The 22,242-nt window shown below is 43.9% G+C and overlaps 1 protein-coding gene across 2 annotated transcripts in view; it reads right to left on the reverse strand.

Annotated features, from left to right (window-relative positions):
- Positions 1-22,242, reverse strand: part of GSG1 (germ cell associated 1) — a 289,428-nt gene that overhangs the window by 77,733 nt on the left and 189,453 nt on the right. For both annotated transcript variants that reach the window (XM_077452510.1, XM_077452509.1), the window contains exon 4: positions 19,690-19,842. In XM_077452510.1, coding sequence (XP_077308636.1) covers positions 19,690-19,842 — 153 coding nt within the window. The remainder of the gene's footprint in view (positions 1-19,689; positions 19,843-22,242) is intronic.

The following is a 22,242-nucleotide window of genomic DNA, read 5'->3' on the forward strand; positions in this document are numbered from 1 at the left end:
TTGACAGTCTCCCAATCCTTTTCTGGATCATCCAAATGCTCTCTAGCAAACCTCAGACATGTACTGGCTTAAGCAGGGGGACATGTCTGGCACTACATGATCTGAGTCCCTGGCGGCGTAGTGTGTTACTGATGGTAGCCTTTGTTACGTTGGTCCCAACTCTCTGCAAGTCATTCACTAGGTCTTCCCACGTGGTTCTGGGATTTTTGCTCACCGTTCTTGTGATCATTTTGACCCCACGGGGTGAGATCTTGCGTGGAGCCCCAGATCGAGGGAGTTTAACAGTGGTCTTGTATGTCTTCCATTTTCTAATTATTGCTCCTACAGTTGATTTCTTCACACCAAGCTGATTGCCTATTGCAGATTCAGTCTTCCCAGCCTGGTGCAGGTCTACAATTTTGTTTTTGGTGTCCTTCGACAGCTCTTTGGTTTTCACCATAGTGGAGTTTGGAGTGTGACTGTTTGAGGTTGTGGACAGGTGTCTTTTATCCTGATAACAAGTTCAAACAGGTGCCATTAATACAGGTATGAGTGGAGGACAGAGCTTCTTAAAGAACAAGATACAGGTCTGTGAGAGCCAGAAATCTTGCTTGTTTGTAATGACCAAATACTTATTTCCCACCATAATTTGCAAATAAATAATTTAAAAAATCAGACAATGTGTTTGTCTGGATTTGTTTTCACATTTTGTCTCTCATGGTTGAGGTATACCTATGATGACAATTATAGGCCTCTCTCTTCTTTTTAAGTGGAATAACTTGCACAATTGGTGGCTGACTAAATACTTTTTTCCCCCACTGTATATTGCCAATAGTTGCAGCCACCACAGCAAAAAGAGCCAGGATACTTACAAGGGTCTTTTCTAGTGCTACCCTTGAATTCACTGTGTAGCAATTGATCACCAACCGATTTGGCACGTCTGTAAGTGATGGCTGGTTTATCTGGCACAAAGGGGCCGAGAGTGGAATCCATGCTCAGCAAATGCCAGTATTTGGCCATGATTCTCCTGACCTGTGAGTGTTGGCTGCAGTATCAGGTTAACAGGTAGTGACAACTATCTTACATTTTTTAGGGGCGTAGAGAAGAGAATGTCTAGTGGGCAAGACAGCTCTGTTGTATGCCTTTTTTAGGCATGTTTTAGAGTAGCCTCTGACCAGTAGTCTGTCTCGCAGTGCATCTGCCTCAATTTTAAACACATTGTCATTGGTGCAGTTTCTGTGAATGCACGGATACTGCCCATATGGAAATTAATTCACTAGAGGTCTTTGGTGAAAGCTAGAAAATTTAAGAATGCTATTCCCAGCCATGGGTTTACGGTAGAGGTTGCTGGAGAGTGTCCCCTCAGGATCTTTGGAGATGGTGATATTCAAAAAGGTAATGGCCCTCACATCATAGTTCATGGTGAAAGTTATGTTGAACTTACTAGAGATCATAGTCTGCAAACAGAGATGGAGAGTCTCAATGGGTCCATCCCATATCAAAAAAATATCATCCATGAATCTATACCCTAAATTAATATGATTTGAAAATTCAAGTAGATCGGATGATAGAAAGTCCTGTTCCTACTCCCCCAGGTACAGGTTGGCATATGAGGGTGCACAGCACATCCCCATAGCCACACCCTGCATCTAGAGGTAGTGGGAGCCTTGAAAAAGAAAGGCATTGCGAGTGAGTATAAACTCCAAAGCCTGCACTCATTGAGTCTCCATTCTGTATGATGAGTCTGTTGAAAGAGATGTTTAATGACTGCAATGCCACTATCGTGCAGGATGGAACAATATAAGGCTTCCACATCAATGGAAACTAAGAGGGCATGCTCAGGAATTGAATACCATGAATAATTTGGAGTAAATGTAGAGTATCTCTAAGGTCTTAAATATTCATCAACATATCAACTGATGTTTTCCGTTAGCCATTACCCGACACAGCTTCTATTACCCGAGACAGTTTTTTCCACCTCTAATCCTTTTTAGCTGCAGGTGGGGGCAGGTGTGTGTGGCAGTGATTGGCCATGCACACCTGTTGTGGACTATAAAATGAGTGCTTCAGCACTCCATACTTCATTCATTTCCCACCTGCCTGGCTATATATTTGTTGTGCACTCCCTCTCTTGGGGGGCTAATTTGCATTGTTCCATCGCCTTCCTGATCAGGTAACATTTGTTTTCATTTAAGGGTTTACTGCCCCCTTATTAATTACTTTCTACCTGCATACTCCATAGACATATCTTTTATCCCACTATTCTTAAATCTACCTTCCAATTTTCAATACCAGGTGTTTCATCTGACCTGGAGCCCAGGTTCACACTGAGCTATGGGAGTGAAGCCGTGCGAGTTCAGCCGAGCTTGCGCGTTTTCGCTCCCGCATGTCAGTCTCAATTTTGGCTGAGATTTCAGAGACATCTGTGCAGGTCTCTGCGCAGATGTCAATGTAGGTCGTTGCTCGAAATTGCAAGGAGTAGTACAGAAACTATTTTAGAAATCGGTGTGGTGTCACACAGTTTAGGATGGTGCCATTGCCGGGAATTGCCGCCAATTTGACATGCGATTTAACATGTCGGGTCACATGCCGAGACGTACTAATATGAACAAGGGCGGATAGTAATTCCAGTGGCACTTCCCTTTTGCCTTTAGTTAGCATCTATATGGATAGTATGTAATATATACTATGGTCCCTACTTGCTGTATAAATATCAAAACAAAATATACAATGAGGCCGCGTACACACGGGCGGACTGTTCGCCCAACCTTGTCCGCTGAACAGTGTTTGGGCGGACAGTCCGCCCGTGTGTGGGCTTTCAGCGGACAGTTTCAGCGGACAGTTGGACGGACAAAGTCTTTCGGAAATTCCGAAAAACTGTCCGCTGAAACTGTGTTTGAGCGAACAGTCCGCCCGTGTGTAGGCTACTTTCGAAATGAGCAAACTGTTCCCGCTCGGAAAGTCCGCCCATTTCGAGCGCATGTACAGGTAGGCGGGGCCCGCGAGGGAGACGTCGCGGGCTCCGCCGCCTGGAATGGGCTTAAAGGGGAACCCCAACGCCGAAAAAAATCGGCGTGGGGGTTCCCCCAAAGTCCACACCAGACCCTTGTCCGAGCACGCTACCCGGCCGGCCAGGAAAGGGGGGGCGAGCGAGCGCGCCCCCCCTCCTGAGCCGTACCAGGCCGCGTGCCCTCAACATGGGGGGGTGCCTTGGGGAAGGGGGGGCCGCGCGGCCCCCCCACCCCAAAGCACCTTGTCCCCATGTTGATGAGGACAAGGGCCTCTTCCCGACAACCCTGGCCGTTGGTTGTCGGGGTCTGCGGGCGGGGGGCTTATCGGAATCCGGGAGCCCCCTTTAAGAAGGGGGCCCCCGGATACCGGCCCCCCACCCTATGTGAATGAGTATGGGGTACAATGTACCCCTACCCATTCACCTGTGAAATAAAGTACAAAAAAAAACACAACACAGGGAAAAAATATTTTATTGCACAGCTCCGGGGGTCTTCCGTCTTCGGGGGTCTTCTCGCCGGACTCCTCCGCTATCTGTGTGTAGCTCTTTTACTAGCGGAGGAGTCCGGCTTTCTTCCTCCCCGCCGCCGGCCTCTTCTCCCGACTTCGGGGGTCTTGTCCCCCTCTTCGGTTCTTCTGCCGGGCCACCGCGCCTTCTTGTAGCTCTTTTGCAGGCGGTGGCCCGGTCTTCTGTCGCCGCTGCCTTCCGTTCTTCTGTCGCCGCCTTCGGTTCTTCTGCCGGGCCACCGCGCCTTCTTGTAGCTCTTTTACAGGCGGTGGCCCGGTCTTCTGTCGCCGCTGTCGTCGCCGCCGCCGCCGCCTTCCGTTCTTGTTCTTCTTCTTGTTGTTCTTCTTCTTCTCCTGGAGATGTTGACTCGACGAGCTCTCCGGCCGGAATGCCAGAGCCGCGCTGTGCGGTCACTTATATAGTGACAATGGGGCGGTGTCACATGGTATATGTCACAGGAGCTGTGCAATAAAATATTTTTTCCCTGTGTTGTGTTTTTTTTTTGTACTTTATTTCACAGGTGAATGGGTAGGGGTACATTGTACCCCATACTCATTCACATAGGGTGGGGGGCCGGTATCCGGGGGCCCCCTTCTTAAAGGGGGCTCCCGGATTCCGATAAGCCCCCCGCCCGCAGACCCCGACAACCAACGGCCAGGGTTGTCGGGAAGAGGCCCTTGTCCTCATCAACATGGGGACAAGGTGCTTTGGGGTGGGGGGGCCGCGCGGCACCCCCCCATGTTGAGGGCACGCGGCCTGGTACGGCTCAGGAGGGGGGGCGCGCTCGCTCGCCCCCCTTTCCTGGCCGACCGGGTAGCGTGCTCGGACAAGGGTCTGGTGTGGACTTTGGGGGAACCCCCACGCCGATTTTTTTCGCCGTTGGGGTTCCCCTTTAAGCCCATTCCAGGCGGCGGAGCCCGCGACGTCTCCTTCGCGGGCCCCGCCTACCTGTACACGCGCTCGAAATGGGCGGATTTGCCTCCTTACGTGGGCGAGTCCGTTCATTTCAAAAGTTGAGCGAACTGTTTGGCAAACAGTTCGCTGAAACAGTCCGCTCGTGTGTGGGCAAGTCCGCTCATGCAAATTTTGAGCGGACTGTTTGCCGAAACTGTTTGACGAACAAGGTTGGGCAAACAGCCTGCGCGTGTGTACGCGGCCTAACTCTTTGGTATATCTTGCTATATATACTCCTCTATACACTCATCCTTTCTTATGTTTAAATAGAGTATGATGATTTCCCCAGTGTTATAAGAAGCCCCCCCATGTATTGCCACAGTGATTGGGGGTTTGGCAGTGATTGGCCACACACACACCTGTTGTGGACTATAAAATGAGTGCTTTAGCACTCCATACTCCATCCATCTCCCACTTGTCTGGCTACATCTATGTTGTGTGCTCCCTCTCCTGGGGAGCTAATTTGCAATGTTTCATCGCCTTCTTGATCAGGTAACATTTGTTTTCATTTAGGGGTTTGCTGCCTGTATGCTTCATAGACAAATCTTCTATCTCACTATACTTAAATCTACCTCTTAAATTTCAATACCAAGTGTTTCATCAGCCTTGGATATTTTTCCCAGCAGCACTTCCCTTTTGCCTTTAGCAGCATTCATATGGACGGTATATATTATATACTATGGTCCCTGCCTATGCATTTATATATACGCCTACTCACTGTATATATGTCAAAATAAAATATATAAAAACTCTTTGGTATATCTTGCTATATATACTCCTCTATACACTCATTCTTTCTTATGTTTAAATAGAGCGTGAGGATTTCCTCAGTGTTATAAGAAGCCCTCTCCAGCACCTGTGTGTCCCTTGTGGCTGTGCTTCACTCTATGCTGGTCTCCACTCTACTGTCTTTTTGGAACCATCCCCCTCCTCTTTGCACTTTAGCCAGAGTTCCATCCATTTACAAACTGATTTTTTCAAGGCCTGTAGACCTTACCTTACCTATTAGCCATGTGTGGGGAACTGTGTCAAACGTTTTTTCAAAATCCAAGTATACTATGTCCACAGTCACTTCTTTGTCTGAGGTTTTTCGTTTACCTCCTCATAAAAATAAATCTGATTTGTTTGACTTCTCTTGTGAATACATGCTGGCTATTGCTTGAAATATTTTATTCTAGCAAAAACTCTTCTATGCGTTTTTTTATTAAGCTCTCCAGTATCTTCCCAACCATAGAAATTAAACAAACACGTCTATAGTTACTTGGTAAAGACATTGACCCCTTTTTAAACATAGGTACCACATTGGTCTTAAGCCAATCCAGTGGTACTATGCCAGTCATTATAGAGTCCTTAAAAATTAGAAACAATGACTTTGAAATGACATGATGTGCATGCATACTTACTACAATAAACTATATATATATATATATATATATATATATATATATATATATATATATATATATATATATATATATATATATATATAGATAGATAGATATATAGTGCAGAGATTCTGTGGATCAATATACAACATTTAGATGACAACATATAAGAACAATGTAATAGAATCTTTCATTTCATTCTAAAATAGAGAATTCCGTTGCCCACCTGAGGGAGGAGAGAATGAGTAGGAGGGAAGGCCAGTGACTACCTCTATCAAAACCCTCTAGGGGGCCAATAAACACCTGTTCAAAAGAGCGGGTGTTAATTGTTACACCTACAACTCATATGAACACCGATTCTCAGATGCTAACCTTTAAAGTTAAAGAAAGTATATTATGGTCACCACGAAAAAGGAGAGGAGGGTGTAAATTCCTCTACTTTTATACCTTATCGGAAATTACCAGAAAGGGATACATATATTGAGGACTAAATGAGCATGAGACTCCTCAGCTAGACATACCAATAAACTGCAACAAAAGGTAGCATTAAATCTCTTAGGGTGGGTTATCACTAAGTTAACAGTTCGCTGATTATTCAGAATTGCAGAGACTGTTGCATGGAGGTCAGAGCCTGAGGTAGCCTCATGAATATGGCGCAGCCTGATGTTATGTCATCTAGAGTGGTTTTCTGCATCTGCCATTTTCAACCATATGGATATCAGAGCCTGGTGGTATTGAACTCGCACTTTCTCTACCTTATCCAGACAAGTGGAGAACTGTACTGTGGTAGACAATATATGTTCCACTGTGGTTGATATGCCTGTCACCTGTTGTTTTAGTTTATCTACCTCCAGCTTGACTACTTCCTTAATCTCTGAAGCCCAAGAGTTCATGTACCCCTTAGTAGGAAGAAACCTTAGCATAGATTGTAGCTTATGTACTGGCACCATTGGTGTGGTATCAGAGTGTAAGGGATCAGCCAATACTAATTGCTGAGAGGAAAGCAGCCATGCAGGAGTAGAAGCAGCGGAGAGAGATCACCGCTCTGGGTGTTCTACACTAGTGGAGCTTTGCTGTTGCCTTGGGAACCATCCTGGCCGATGCCATGCCTGAGGAGATGGCAATGGGAGCCACCAACGATCTAACTGAAATATCCCCGCAAATCCTGCTGAGATGGGTTACCAGTAAGCACTTTAGATCTCCTCCATGCGGGCATAGAGGTAACTCCCCTGTATACTACACCCAAGAGCCAGTGAGTGTGTATGTATGTGTATATATATATATATATATATATATATATATATATATATATATATATATATATATATATATATGGCATAAAACATATGTAACGTATTAAAGGGATCATGTTACTAGACCATTTATATCAACAATTTTCACACATCACATCATAAGATTTATGTGCATCTAATATATTTCATGCATTTAATTTACGTGCCAAAGTCTCTTCTGTGTATAGTATCTGAGAGCTGAGAGGGGCGGCAGAAGAACTGGGCCTGCACCAACAGTATGAGTAAAATGTATATCTGCTCAATCCCGTTACTCTGTCTTTAACCAGAAGAATTCATGTTATCTCACAATACATTATGTAGTCAACTTGGGTATCCCATTATTGGAGCATATCCTTAGGCATATGTTTTGGGTGTAGTGTAGAAGGGGTAGACCCTCTGTTTAGTTTTTACTGCTGCCTGGGTCTCCATAAAAGAGATTCTATTCTATTTGCACTGGTGATTTTTGTCCCCAAGAAAGAAAGTGAGGAGAAATCCAATATTTCAAAGTTGTCCACAGAACAAGAGGTAAAGGGAAATCTTGCAATGGGAACACCTGTTCTGAGAACATAAAAACGTGCAATTCTTCCCATTTTGGAAGATTTCTTCTAACTTCCTGTTGTGTCTCTGGGAAAGGATGTATCTTTCCAAGTCAGCATTCCAATTAACGTATATAGCCAAAACTTTTTCTTAGTTTTGTATAAAGTAGGAAAGAGTAAAAACTCATGCCTGTATACTACAGTAAAACCTTGGATTGAGAGTGTTTTGCAAGAGAAGCTAATTATTTTTTATAAATATGTCTTGATATACAAGTAGCGTCATGTCACAACTGAGTATAAAAGAGAAGCGAGGCGCCTGTAAGTGTAGCAATATGGCTACATTTAATGAAGGTACAATATTTAGCAACTTACATGGTTGATGATTAAAACAGGCATATCTAAGTATGCATCCACATAGACTGTCCACATTGCCATCGATGTCATCCCTTCCACGCTGCGCTCCACGAGCGCTTCAAGCTTTGCTTTCAGATCGATGCAGGGTAAATACAGTAAAACCTTGGATTGCGAGCATAATTTGTTCTGGAAACATTCTTGTAATCCAAAGCACTCGTATCAAATAAAATTTCCTCATAAGAAATAATGGAAACTGATGGTGACAATTAATGGAGGTACAACATTTAGAAACTCACATGGTTGATGATTAAAAGAGGCACATCTAAGTATGCAGGCATCCAGGGTAAAGATATCCACATAGACCATCCTCCGCACTGCTGGCTCTCACTGCTGTCAGTCTGCATTCATGACCGGGAAGACTACGCTGCAGTAGAGCAATCTGAAAGCAAGGCTTGAAGCGCTTGTGGAGCGCAGCGTGGAAGGGATGACATTGATGGTGGTGCGGAGGACCATATCCTGGATGCCTGCAAACTTAGATGTGCGTGTTTTAATCATTAACCTCTTCACTGCCAGTGTCATTTGCACAGGAATCAGTGCATTTGTATAGCATTGATTGCTGTATAAATGACAATGGTCCCAAAAATGTGTCAAAAATGTACGATATGTCTGCCATAATGTCGCAGTCACGATAAAAATCACTGATCGCTGCCATTACTAGTAAAAATGCCATAAAACTATACCCTATTTTGTAAACGCTATAACTTTTACCATAAATATGTAGTAGAATACGTATCGGCCTAAACTGAGAAAAAACATTTTTTTATATATATTTTTGGGGGATATTTATTATAGCAAAATGTAAAAAAGAATGTGTTTTGTTTTTTTCAAAATTGACGCTCTTTTTTTGTTTATAGCGCAAAAAATAAAATCCTAAGGGGTGATCAAATACCACCAAAAGAAAGCTCTATTTGTGGGAAAAAGTGCTCTGGTCAGGAAGGGGATAAAATCTTCCAGGGCTGAAGCGGTTAATGGTTGTATGTTGAGTTGTTTTGAGGGGACAGTAAATTTACACTGTTATACAAGCTGTACACTCCCTACTTTACATTTTAGCAAAGTGTCATTTCCTCAGTGTTGTCACATGAAAAGATATAATAAAATATTTACAAAAATGTGAGATACTGTATTTGTAAAAGGAGCCCATATACTAGTATGATGACAGACATCCCAACCTGCAAGCACTCATTTCAGGGAGGTGGCAAACTCATTTCAGGGAGGTAGGTGTGGCCTAAACCATGCTACATATTGAGCGTGGCTTAAATGGGGTGTGGTTTTATAGAGTCTGGGATGACTTACATAGGGCAGAATGTAGTAATGTTAAATATGGAATGTACAGTGCAGAGTGTATGGCGGTGGGTAGTATGTGTCGGTGAGGAGTGTGGAGTATATGTAGGTGGGTATAATGTGCATGTGAGGAGTGTGAAGTGCATAGTGGTGAGTAGTATGTGCAGGTTGGTGTCGATAGGGCAGTGGATGGTGTCAATAGTTCTTTATTTATATTTTTTTACAATTTATTTTTTATTTTTTGTTTTTCACAATGATTGGGGGTGGGGGTAGTGGACAGTGTCCGTAGAGAAGTGTGTTGGTAGCTTTTTGTTGTTATTATTTTCTATATTAGTTTTTTGTTGTTTATTATTTTCTTTAAATCATTTTTTTAAATATTTTTTTCACTGTGCTTCTGGGTAAGGGGTGGGGAGTATGTGGCGGTGATGGTGTCAGTAGGGCAGTGGATGGTATCAGTAGTTTTTACTTTTACATTTTTTTTTTATTTTTTTTTTATGCTTTTTGGGGGAGGGGGTTGGGGCAGTGGATAGTGTTGGTAAGGTGGTGTCAGTAGTTTTTTATTTTATATATTTTTTTATAATTTTATTTATTTATTTATTTTTGTTTACAGTTTCATTTTTTTATATTTTATATTTTTTTGCATTTTTTTAAATCAACCCTGTTGGGGGGGGGGGGTCTTTGGTAAGATATCAAGGGTCTAAATAGAACCCTGCCATCTCCCCTTTGAGACAGAGAAAGAGGCTGAGGACAGAGATTCCCCAGTCTCTTTCTCAGCATTGAAGATGAATGGACAGGAGACAGAGGCCATTCATTCCTTTCCATTCATAAACTGAGCAAAGTAACAGGTTACTCTGCTCAGTTTACACAGGAGCGATCTTGCTCACTGTGTCCAATTCAGAAAAGGCAGGGGCTGGTAAATGACCGGTCCCTTCCTCCGCTTGCCATCCTGACAGATCCCCACAGCCAGCGGGAGAGGAGAGGAGGGAAGCTGGCTGTGGGGGATGAGTGAGGGTGGAGGAGGAGGACAGAGAGCCAGAAAAGAAGGGAGGGTGAAGGACAGAGAGGGGAGCTGGAGGAGGAGGATACACAGAACAGCCGGGGATGATCAGTGCAGCAAGAGGGACAGCTGTGATCACTGATCTCCCTGTACAACTTTTTAGAAGGAGGGAGAGAAGGAGAAGCAGATATCAGCTGTACAGGGAGATCGGTGTTCACAGCTGTCCCTCCTGCTGCACCGATCATCCCCGATTGTGAACCAGGGGACAATCAAGGATCAGCCCCGCAGCCGAGATATCGGGCAGCACTTGCGGGTGTCCGGGAGCTGCCTCCAAATTCAAAATACGGAAGGTTCCCACGCCTTGCGGGAGACCTGAGATGCCTGTGATGAGAACCGTGATTCACCTATCTTGAAAGCTGGCAAAGTGATTCTGAAGTATAAATTACCAGATTGAGAGAGTGGAAACATTAATTTTTCTCTGCTGGGCTAAGTTGTCCAAATGCCCAACTTAGGAAATATGTTAACCCAATCACTAAATTCCATATTATATTTAACATGGTAATGAGATAAAGTAATTTTAAATATTTTTAAATATTCAGCTTTTATCAAATTAACACCTAGTGACCCTACATTGAAGGACCCTTTTCAGCCACTTCCTGAACTGCACTGCATTATCATCATGTGGCAAGTTCACCCAATAGAGACAACAAGGGGCTGACACTGAATGAGTAGTCGGAGTCTCCTTTTCTCTGAAAGAAAATTAATTCTGAAAAATGATGTGCAGCATTTGCAAGAGTGACTACAGAAAAAAGATGTGAATGCGAAGAAGCTAAAAGTTACAAAAAAAATTGTATTTTACTACAAAAAACAAATCCCTGTACCTGCTTAAAATTGAAGGTAAATAATCATAATAAATTAGAAAACTGCAAAAGTGGGTTCATTTTAGGATTTGGCAATCAGCAGAACACTATTGAGGACTATTTAGTGTGCAGATGCGAGAGGGCAAAAGCCTGAGGTTTACAGTTACAACTGAAGTATTATTCTTTGACACCAGGTAAAAGATTTTTAAATAATGTGCACATGAAATAAAGAGTTAGTTTACCTTTACCAAAAATCTGCATATGCAGGTATGTGCCCGTAGGTAAAAACAAACTTTCCAGCTCTGACTAAAGTTAAAAAATTCCCTTGCTATAGGTGACGGTGGGCAGTAATGACTAGGCCTCTCTTAGCAACATCCTAGCAACCTCTTGAGGATAATCCAGTCAGATTTAAGAAGGTAGATAAATTACTTACACCTATAGCATGGGCATAATTCAACTTTAGTCAAAGCTGCAAAGTTAGTTTTTATCTACAGATGTCTCTTATCTGCATACATAGTTTTTGGTAAAGGTGAAGTAACCCTTTAAGGATATTTGGTGACCCTTTTGAAACCCCTCTCAGAAACAGATGTTTCTTTTCTGTTGTCCAGGCTTTCAAACTACATTTTGAGAGTGCTTTACTTCCAGACTTTCAACTTCATATCTTAAAAGATTATGTTTCTGACAAAGCTCAACATATTTAGATTCCAGCACATCTGTTCAACTGACTAATGCTGTCTTTCTTTGGGTAAGGATTTTAATAGACTTGCTTCAGAAATTGTGAAGCAATCTTGGTACACAGTTGTTCTAAGCCCTTCAGGAGTTCTTTAGAGGCTGTTGTAGTTCAGCCCAGGGAACTTTCTGCACTGGCCAGTCATTGGGGTAGAAAACTTACTGATGTCACTGTCAATGTCAAAGGGGGCAGTGAGATCCTTTCTTTTTCTTGGGTACTAACATGGGTAAAGATGTTGTTGAGTGGGGAAATATTCTGATATAGCTGTTTAAAGAGACTTACTGCAGGTGTTTCATAAACTTAGCAACACTTTTGTGGTGAAAGGTAAAAAGGGTGAGTAGATACGTTACTCACTGCCCCAAGTAGACATCTGGAGAGCTGCTGAGGATACAGCGTTACACTGAAAGACCCACTCCTTTCTCAGAATCTACCAATGCCAATTTAAAATGTTTTCACCACTTGACCTCCGGAAAGTTTTACCCCATTGATAACCATTGCATTTTTTACCCGAGCCACGAGATAGCAAAGAGGCACAGCCCATAGATGGGAGAGCGGTAAGACGATCTTTATGCACCTGTACATCTCGCTGTGTATATATGAACTAATGCCTGAATAATTTTCGATGTTTGTGAGTGTAAAATTCGATGATTTTAAAATGTAATAAAAAACTTATGGTTTTATGGAATTACACTATATTTGTTTTCTCCACACACTTGTTTTTGAGATATTGAGTTAATGAGATGTGTATGATGGGGAATGAGAAGTGATCTGAAAATCCACGTTGATTCTCGTTATGCTGATTTTAACCAGCGGGTTCTGGTAAGAGCACTACCAAAGGGGGGATTTCGCCTATCACATATCCCCTCGTGTGTGTTATCTCTGCACGTGTGAAGGTGTTTTGGAGAGACGGGCTGAGGTGCAGCATATTTCAATATATGAAAGGACTTGCCAGTTTCTTTATATATATACATTTTTGATATTTTATATATTGGTCAGACAATAATGAACTTTTGATGTGGTTTCTTTTTTACGTTTACCCATTGATATATTTATTTATACTTAATGAGGATATATTATCACCAACATCTGAATTTTGATTGGTGAAATAGCTAGATCTATATGTGATTAATTATATTTAAATATTTATTTATTAATGGACCTGTTTTTATGATAATTGTGATTTATTTCAATGAGGAATAAATATAAAGCAGCTCTAGATTGTATTAGAAATCCCACGGCCCCCAGTATACACAAGCGTTCAGAGTGTGAGCGCTTGTGTTTATACAACAAGTTGGACGGGGGTGATTTGATATAAACTTTGATAATATGTATATATATATATATATATATATATATATATATATATATATATATATATATATATATAAATAATAGTACCTATGCTGTTTCTGCTTCTCACTCTCAGAAGCCTTAAAAATTCAAATTTCAGGGCCTGCACAGTACATTTAAAGTATCTAGCAGTTAAAAGGGAAGTACTTGTTTGCGCCTGACATCTATGTATTGCCTGAACTTAATGTTTAAGGGCTCATCCTCTGTGCAGAGCCACTGGCCCACATGCCAAACTTTGAGTCAATGCAGCTGCTGCGTGTGCATCCACTTCTGTGGGCTTGCTGGCACACAGCTCCGAGCTGGATGCACACACATCTTACACACATATTCTACTTCTAAAGCTACTTGTAAAAACAAGTGTGCAACCTCCTAACGGTACCGTAGCAGACAATTATAGAAAATAATCAGCACACACATTTCAGATTTCAAAGAAAACCAATTCTGGTCCTTAGTAGTAGACAGTGGTGGTATCCAACAACTGCATTTGTGTACAAGCTGAATTTTACCAGCAGGGTAATAACTTTACAGAGAAGTGGATGTCTATGCATTATATAAATCCTGTATTATAATAATAATAATTAATAATAATACCCCCAAACTTCTCTCTTCTCCTCTGGATCATGTCCCAACATTATTTCCTTTACCTTGTTCTTGTAGGGAGCTTTGATTAGAGGCTGTGACAATTATAATTTGTAAAATTATTGCAGGGGCCGATGCTGGATTGTCAGTCCCTACTAACATATGTTGTCATTTCATTTTTAGAGGAGATTTATTGCATTAAAATCGCACCGTGTTTTAGGTGCCATTAAAAATGAATAGCATCTGAACATGCATCTTGCGATTGTAGTGCAATTTGAGGTCGTGGGCAGACTTGCATTGATTCAGCCTGAGATCCCAACAAGTCAAGTGTGACTGCAGCCTTATACCCAAAAGATTCAATACTACAGTGATCTCAAAAGGATCATTTATTATTCCAAAAAATTGTTGTACATTAAAGGAACAAAATAAGGTACTCAGGTCCCAGGGACAAAAAATAAAATCAAAACAAATAAATAAGTATATAGAATCATTGCGCAATAATAAACCCAAGTTACTACAGTTTAGGTAACTTTGTCAGGATACTTAACTACCCAAACACCTTGCCTTAAAACACTAAGAGGCTCATAAAAATGTTCTAACAAGAATATTTCTTGGCCATAGTAACCAGCCTGAGTCATTGTTTTATATTCAAGACTCTAGAAATGGCAGTTGGAAGTGAATTGGTTGTTATGGGCAAGAATAACAAAGAACGCAAACAGAAATTATGAGCAATACACTGATAGTTCAGATTAAAGCTAATCTTCAGGCAGGTATAAAATATCGATCACCAATTAGTGCACTTATGTTTTAAATAAAAAAAAATCATTTTTTTTATTCAACTAGTTTAAAGCATAACTCCAGGATTTTCAAAAAATCTCCCATTAGTACAAATTTGTGAAATGTCTTACCATTTAAGAGTTATGTGTGATTGAATTTTTCCGGAAGTCAGCTCTGTAATTCAAAAAATGCAGCATCTTTTCTGGCAGGGAGGATCTCTTAGGACAGGGGATTGCATCATATCCTCTTCTCTCTCTCTAACTGTAATCAACCTACATTTCCCATGAATCTTTGGGATGGGAGTGAATGTGGGAGGTGCACTAGGCTTGTACATGTAAATGTGAACTCGTCCACTTCAACATAAATCACACCCCTCACGTTGCAGCCAGCAAGCCATACATAATGATAGGTTACAGCCTTAGGCTCCATGCACACAGAACGCTCAAAAAAGGCGTTCTGGACATCGGATTGCTGGCAGGAAAACTGCATAATCAGCATTTTGCATTGGCATCAATGTGCGTTTAGCCACACTGGCTTTTAGCCAAGTTTCTCTGCCTCTATTCAAAATCAATGGATCCCTATGGGAGCCCATTGATTTAAATAGAAGTAGCACCAGAAGGTGCAACTTGTGCACTGAGGATGAAGGGAAACACCTGCCAAAATGTAAAAACAAAATTAGCATGGGGTTCCCCCTGGACGATACCAGACCCTTCTTAACAAGGGGGACCCAAGATCCCGGCCCCCCCACCCTATGTGAATGAGTGTGGGGTACATTGTACCTAAAAAGAACACCAGCAAGGGTTGTTGGGAAGAAACCTTTGTCCTCATCAACATGGGGACAAGGTGCTTTGGGCCGGGGGGGGGGGCGCAACGGGTGCTTTAGGGCAGGGGCCCATGTTGAGGGCATGGACACACAGGATAACATAGAGGGGAGTTTATGGGCTGTTAAAAAAAATGCCCAAACTCCCAAAAACAGCAGTTTATGAACTTTAGTGTGCATTGAGCCTTATAAACACAAAGCATTTTAATATAAATGCAAACCAGTGCAACGTGTCAGTGTCCACCAGGGCAAAATGTCAGGGACCACCAGAGCTGAATGTCAGGTATGACTAGAGCCGAATGTCATGGATCACCAGAGCCGAATGTCAGGGACCACCAGAGCCGAATGTCAGGGACCACCAGAGCCAAATGTCAAGGGCCATCAGAGCCAAATGTCAGGGGCCATCAGAGCCAAATGTCAGGGGCCATCAGAGCCGAATGTCAAGGACGACCAGAGCCAAATGTCAGGGACCACCAGTGCCAAATGTCAGGAACCACCACCAGAGCCAAATGTCAGAAACCACAAGAGTCAAATGTGAGGGACCACCACCAGAGCCAAATGTCAGCGACCACCAGAGCCAAACGTCATGGATCGCCAGAGCCAAATGTGAGGGACCACCAGAGCCAAATGTCAGGAACCACCAGAGCCAAATGTGAGGGACCACCACCAGAGCCAAATGTGAGGGACCACCACCAGAGCCAAATGTCAGAGACCACCAGAGCCAAATGTCAGGGACCACCAGAGCTAAATGTCAGGACCCACCAGAGCCGAATTTCAGGGACCACCAGAGCCAAATGTCAGGACCCACCAGAGCCAAATGTCAGGGACCACCACCAGAGCCAAATGTCAGGTACCACCACCAGAGCCAAATGTCAGGTACCACCAGAGCCAAATGTCAGGGACCACCAGAGACAAATGCCATGGACCATCAGGGACCCCCAGTGCCAAAATGCCAGGGACCACCAGTGCCAAATGCCAGGGTTCACCAGGGACCACTAGTGCCTGAATACCAGAGACCACCAGTGCCTGAATGCCAGGGACCACCAGTGCCTGAATGCCAGAAACCACCAGTGCCTGAATGCCAGGGACCTCCAACGCCTGAAAACCAGGGGCCACCAGTACCTGAATGCCAGGGACCACTAATGCCTGAATGCCAGGGACCACTAGTGCCTGAATTCCAGGGACCACCAGTGCCTGAATGCCAGGGATCACCAGGGCCCACCAGTGACTGAATGCCAGAAACCACCAGTGCCTGAATGCCAGGGACCACCAGTGCCTGAATTTCTGGGGCCACCAATGTCTGAGTGCCAGGGACCGCCATTCCCTGAATGCCAGGGACCACTAGTGCCTGAATTCCAGGGACCACCAGTGCCTGAATGCCAGGGACCACCAGTGACTGAATGCCAGGGACCACCAGTGCCTGAATTTCTGGGACCACCAATGTCTGAGTGCCAGGGACCGCCATTCCCTGAATGCCAGGGACCACTAGTGCCTGAATGCCAGGGACCACCAGTGCCTGAATGCCAGGGACCACCAGTGACTGAATGCCAGAAGCCACCAGTGCCTGAATGCCAGGGACCACCAGTGCCTGAATGCCAGGGACTGCCATTGCCTGAATGCCAGGGACCACCAGTGCAGCATGTCTGTCCCATCAGTGGAGCTTGTCAGGGACCACCAATGCAAAGCAGGGACTATTATTAGAAATCATTTGTATGACATAGCGGGGATCTCCCACGGTGTCAGGTACTGTAATCTGAGAACACTGATCGCTGATGTCCCTGCTTCCCTCCGTTATTATGATTGACAGAACACTGTGCCAATAAGGGCGGAAGGCATACATCAGCAATCGGTGTTCTGATATATTATACCTGACACAGTGGGACATCCCCGCTGTGTCATACAACTCATTTCTAATAATAATCCCGGCTCTGCACAGAGATAAGGGGCGGTGCGAAAGGGACAGTGGAGGGCGGATTGCTGGTAGGGATGGGGAGGAGGGAGGAGAGAGGAGAAGGAGGACACCTCCTCCATGAGCGGCACAGAGACGGAGCTGCGAGACCCCAACCGTCCACAACATGTCTGCTTCCTTCCTGCTCATTTTGAGAGGACTACAATGGGTCATGTCAGACCGCTTACTCAGCTTAACCACTTCCCACCCGGCCAATGCACATATACGGCCGGGTGGGAGCCATCTACTTCTGATAGGACGTTCAGGAACATCCTTCAGAAGCAGCGGGATCGCGCGCGCGTGCCCTCGCAGCGGCGCGATCCAGATGTGCTCGTGTCACACGGACACGGCGCATCTCAGATCGGCAGGAGTGCTTTGTGATTGGCCCTCCTGATGTAAACAAACAGCCGGTTGCTAGGCAATCGACTCCTCCTCTCCTCACACAGAAGTCATTGCTGAGGAGAGGAGAGCTGATGATCAGTGAGTATAAGCTGTTTTTTACAGCTTTTTACTCACTGATCATCAGTCTAGTGTACACACAACACACCACACAGTATAAACACAATGTCCCCACATATGTCCCCAAAACACACATGTCCCCAAAACATACATGTCCCCAAATAATAAAAACACATGTCCCTAATAATAAAAACATGTCCCCCACATATGTCCCACTGAAATCACATGTCCCAATGATTATCTGTACACATATGTACGTGATCACCTGCACACATATGTACATGATCATTTGCGTACATATGTCCGTGATCACACAAACCAATTATTATACACTTAAAGGAATTTTTTTTACCAAAAACATGTAGCAGAATAAATTTTGGCTTAAATTTATGACAAAATTTGATTTTATTGGATTTCTTTTAAAATAGAAAAAAGAAAATATTGTTTTTTTTTCCAAATTTCCTCTTTTTTTGCGCTTATATTGCAAAAAATAAAAAACGGAGTCGTGAATAAATAACACCAAAATAAAGCTCTATTTGTGCGAACAAAATGATAAAAATTTCATTTGGGTACAGTGTAGAATGACCGCGCAATTGTCACTGAAAGCGCTAGAGCGATGAAAGCTGAAAATTGGGCTGGGAAGGAAGGGGGCGAAAGTGCCCTGTATTGAAGTGGTTAAGAGAGGGATAGAAGCCAGCGGTCTTACAAACCGGATGTCACCAGGCAATAACGTTTTTTCCGCAGCCTATTGCAGAGGAACTACAGAGTTCAGAAGAACATGGATGGCAAAGTTGGTGAAGATAGGAGATCAGCAAGAAATACATGGAAAAAAAATGCCCAGCATTCTGCTTTAAGCTCCTGAATGTAGCTGGTTGTCAACCTCTTGTAATCCTCTGCACAAAAGCATTTAGACTGAGAAAGGGAGGAACAGCAGTTTGACCAATTAAGTGTGCGGCATACATAAATTCTGACAAGGCACATTCTGATAGGAGAAAGAAAAAAAAAATGAGTAACAGTGAGATAGGTTATTGATGCTTAGCCATTATCCAATCAAAGTCTGGAGGTAGGGACGTGACCTAGCTTTATTTTTTAACTAAGTGGTCAGAAATGCAAATGCTTTGGAAAGTAAGACAGCTACCATACATGCACTTTAAAGTAAATTGTAAACAATCACATTGTAAAAAAACTAGTCAGTTAAAAATAGAATTGAAAGGCAAAACATCTGTGTATAGATATAAAAAAAAATGCAATAACTTTATTTTCCTTTTTTATAAGGGATCACATTCCATCCATTCTCTCTGCTTTTAGCTGCATAACAGCTGGGGGGGACAACAGGACACTGACCTTTGCAGGGGTAGGCATGTCAGAACAAAGCAGATAATTGGAGGAGAGTAGACTGCATTCTCAGCATAGCTAGAAAACAGACCACGTTGTGCTTTCCTGCTTAGTGTGGTCAGTTTTTTATAGGAAAGCAGAGGTACTGGCAAGAACGCCAGGGATTTCACACAAAAGAAGCAATACAAAGAGAACAGGATACTTTTTAATACAAGAACATGGTACAGCAGGTACATATGATGAATAAGAAATGCTGGGGTGACAAACACTTTAATTGTGTATATAGCTCTTTGCCTGGAGCTCAGCTTTGAGATTTTTTTCTTTTCGAATGTGGGTGTCATTGACTAACAAATAAAATAACCAATAAAACAAATAAAGTGTTTAAGTGTAACATTATGATGTAATTGACTGACACATATGTTCATATGCTCAGTTTAATGTCACTTTTAAAATATTAAAAAATAGAATTACGGTACCTGAAAGTACTGATGACATTGCAGCAAACGCATTGAGCTTTAGTCCACACACGGGATTCCCAGTGTATAAAATTTCCAGTAGCAAAAGCCCAAAACTAATTACCAATAGTGTAATATAAATCAGCTCAGATCCCAAGGACAGCCATAGAATTCCTAAACAAGGGAAAAGAAAAAAAAACATATTTTGTTGAACAATAGAATTAAAATAAGAAGAAATAATGCGAAATGTGTTTCATGGGTCCGTCTGCCTATTAAAAATACAAAATAACATACAGCAATAATAAAAATTATTAAAATAACTATTGAATATGTCCATCCATGAATGGCTTAATTTAGGCTGAAAGATTGTAATGCCTATGAATGATTCATAATCATAACACAATCATATGCATTACTGGCTAATCAGTCAATATTTATTAGACATGGGCGCCATCAATAAATTTGTTTCATTCTGTTCCGTTACGGTTCATATTAAAATTAATTCGTACTTCGTATTTCATGTCCCAAATTCCGTTTAGTTTCGTACGAAATACGAATTGTCGTTAGGTTCGTTAATTTGTATGAACGTTTGTTACGATGAATTTAAAGGCAAAAATATACCTCAATATGACAGTCGATGCTGATGGAAGTTTGGTTTTTATCCGAAATACGAAATTCCGTTGAAGAATTTCCCATCCGAAATACGAATTTTCATTAGATGAGAAAGAGAGAAGCGGATTGTCTGCCATGCATCGCTGGTCCAGTTTTCGCCTGCTCCTCCTGGGGCTGCTTATTATGAGGGGGTCCCACCATCCCTGTGCTATGCTGACTTCCTCCTGGGGCTGCTTATTATGAGGGGCTCCCACCATCCCTGTGCTATGCTGACTTCCTCCTGGGGCTGCTTATTATGAGGGGCTCCCACCATCCCTGTGCTATGCTGATTTCCTCCTGGGGCTGTACCTCTGCTGTGCATATTATGAGGGGCTCCCACCATCCCTGTGCTGTGCTGACTTCTTCCTGGGGCTGTACCTCTGCTGTGCATATTATGAGGGGCTCCCACTATCCCTGTGCTGTGCTGACTTCCTCCTGGGGCTGCTTACTATGAGGGGCTCCCACCATCCCTGTGCTATGCTGACTTCCTCCTGGGGCTGCTTACTATGAGGGGCTCACACCATCCCTGTGCTATGCTGACTTCCTCCTGAAGCTGCTTACTATGAGGGGCTCCCACCATCCCTGTGCTATGCTGACTTCCTCCTGGGGCTGCTTACTATGAGGGGCTCCCACCATCCCTGTGCTATGCTGACTTCCTCCTGGGGCTGCCTATTATGAGGGGCTCCCACCATCCCTGTGCTATGCTGACTTCCTCCTGGGGCTGTACCTCTGCTGTGCATATTATGAGGGGCTCCCACCATCCCTGTGCTGTGCTGACTTCCTCCTGGGGCTGCTTATTATGAGGGGCTCCCACCAACCCTGTGCTGTGCTGACTTCATCCTGGGGCTGTACCTCTGCTGTGCATATTATGAGGGGCTCCCACCATCCCTGTGCTATGCTGACTTCCTCCTGGGGCTGCTTACTATTAGGGTTCCCACCATCCCTGTGCTATGCTGACCTCCTCCTGGGGCTGCTTACTATGAGGGGCTCCCACCATCCCTGTGTTATGCTGACTTCCTCCTGGGGCTGCTTATTATGAGGGGCTCCCACCATCCCTGTGCTATGCTGACTTCCTCCTGGGGCTGTACCTCTGCTGTGCATATTATGAGGGGCTCCCACCATCCCTGTGCTGTGCTGACTTCCTCCTGGGGCTGCTTATTATGAGGGGCTCCCACCATCCCTGTGCTGTGCTGACTTCCTCCTGGGGCTGTACCTCTGCTGTGCATATTATGAGGGGCTCCCACCATCCCTGTGCTATGCTGACTTCCTCCTGGTGCTGCTTACTATGAGGGGCTCCCACCATCCCTGTGCTATGCTGACTTCCTCCTGGGGCTGCTTACTATGAGGGGCTCCCACCATCCCTGTGCTATGCTGACTTCCTCCTGGGGCTGTACCTCTGCTGTGCATATTATGAGGGGCTCCCACCATCCCTGTGCTATGCTGACTTCCTCCTGGGGCTGTACCTCTGCTGTGCATATTATGAGGGGCTCCCACCATCCCTGTGCTGTGCTGACTTCCTCCTGGGGCTGTACCTCTGCTGTGCATATTATGAGGGGCTCCCACCATCCCTATGCTGTGCTGACTTCCTCCTGGGGCTGCTTATTATGAGGGGCTCCCACCATCCCTGTGCTGTGCTGACTTCATCCTGGGGATGTACCTCTGCTGTGCATATTATGAGGGGCTCCCACCATCCCTGTGCTATGCTGAACTCCTCCTGGGGCTGCTTACTATGAGGGGCTTCCACCATCCCTGTGTTATGCTGACTTCCTCCTGGGGCTGCTTATTATGAGGGGCTCCCACCATCCCTGTGCTATGCTGACTTCCTCCTGGGGCTGTACCTCTGCTGTGCATATTATGAAAGGTTCCCACCATCCCTGTGCTGTGCTGACTTCCTCCTGGGGCTGCTTATTATGAGGGGCTCCC

This window comes from Lithobates pipiens, unplaced genomic scaffold (assembly GCF_037356315.1).
Source record: "Lithobates pipiens isolate NorthernLeopardFrog02 unplaced genomic scaffold, aLitPip1_a1.2 Scaffold_23, whole genome shotgun sequence".
NCBI classification, from domain to species: Eukaryota; Metazoa; Chordata; class Amphibia; order Anura; family Ranidae; genus Lithobates; species Lithobates pipiens.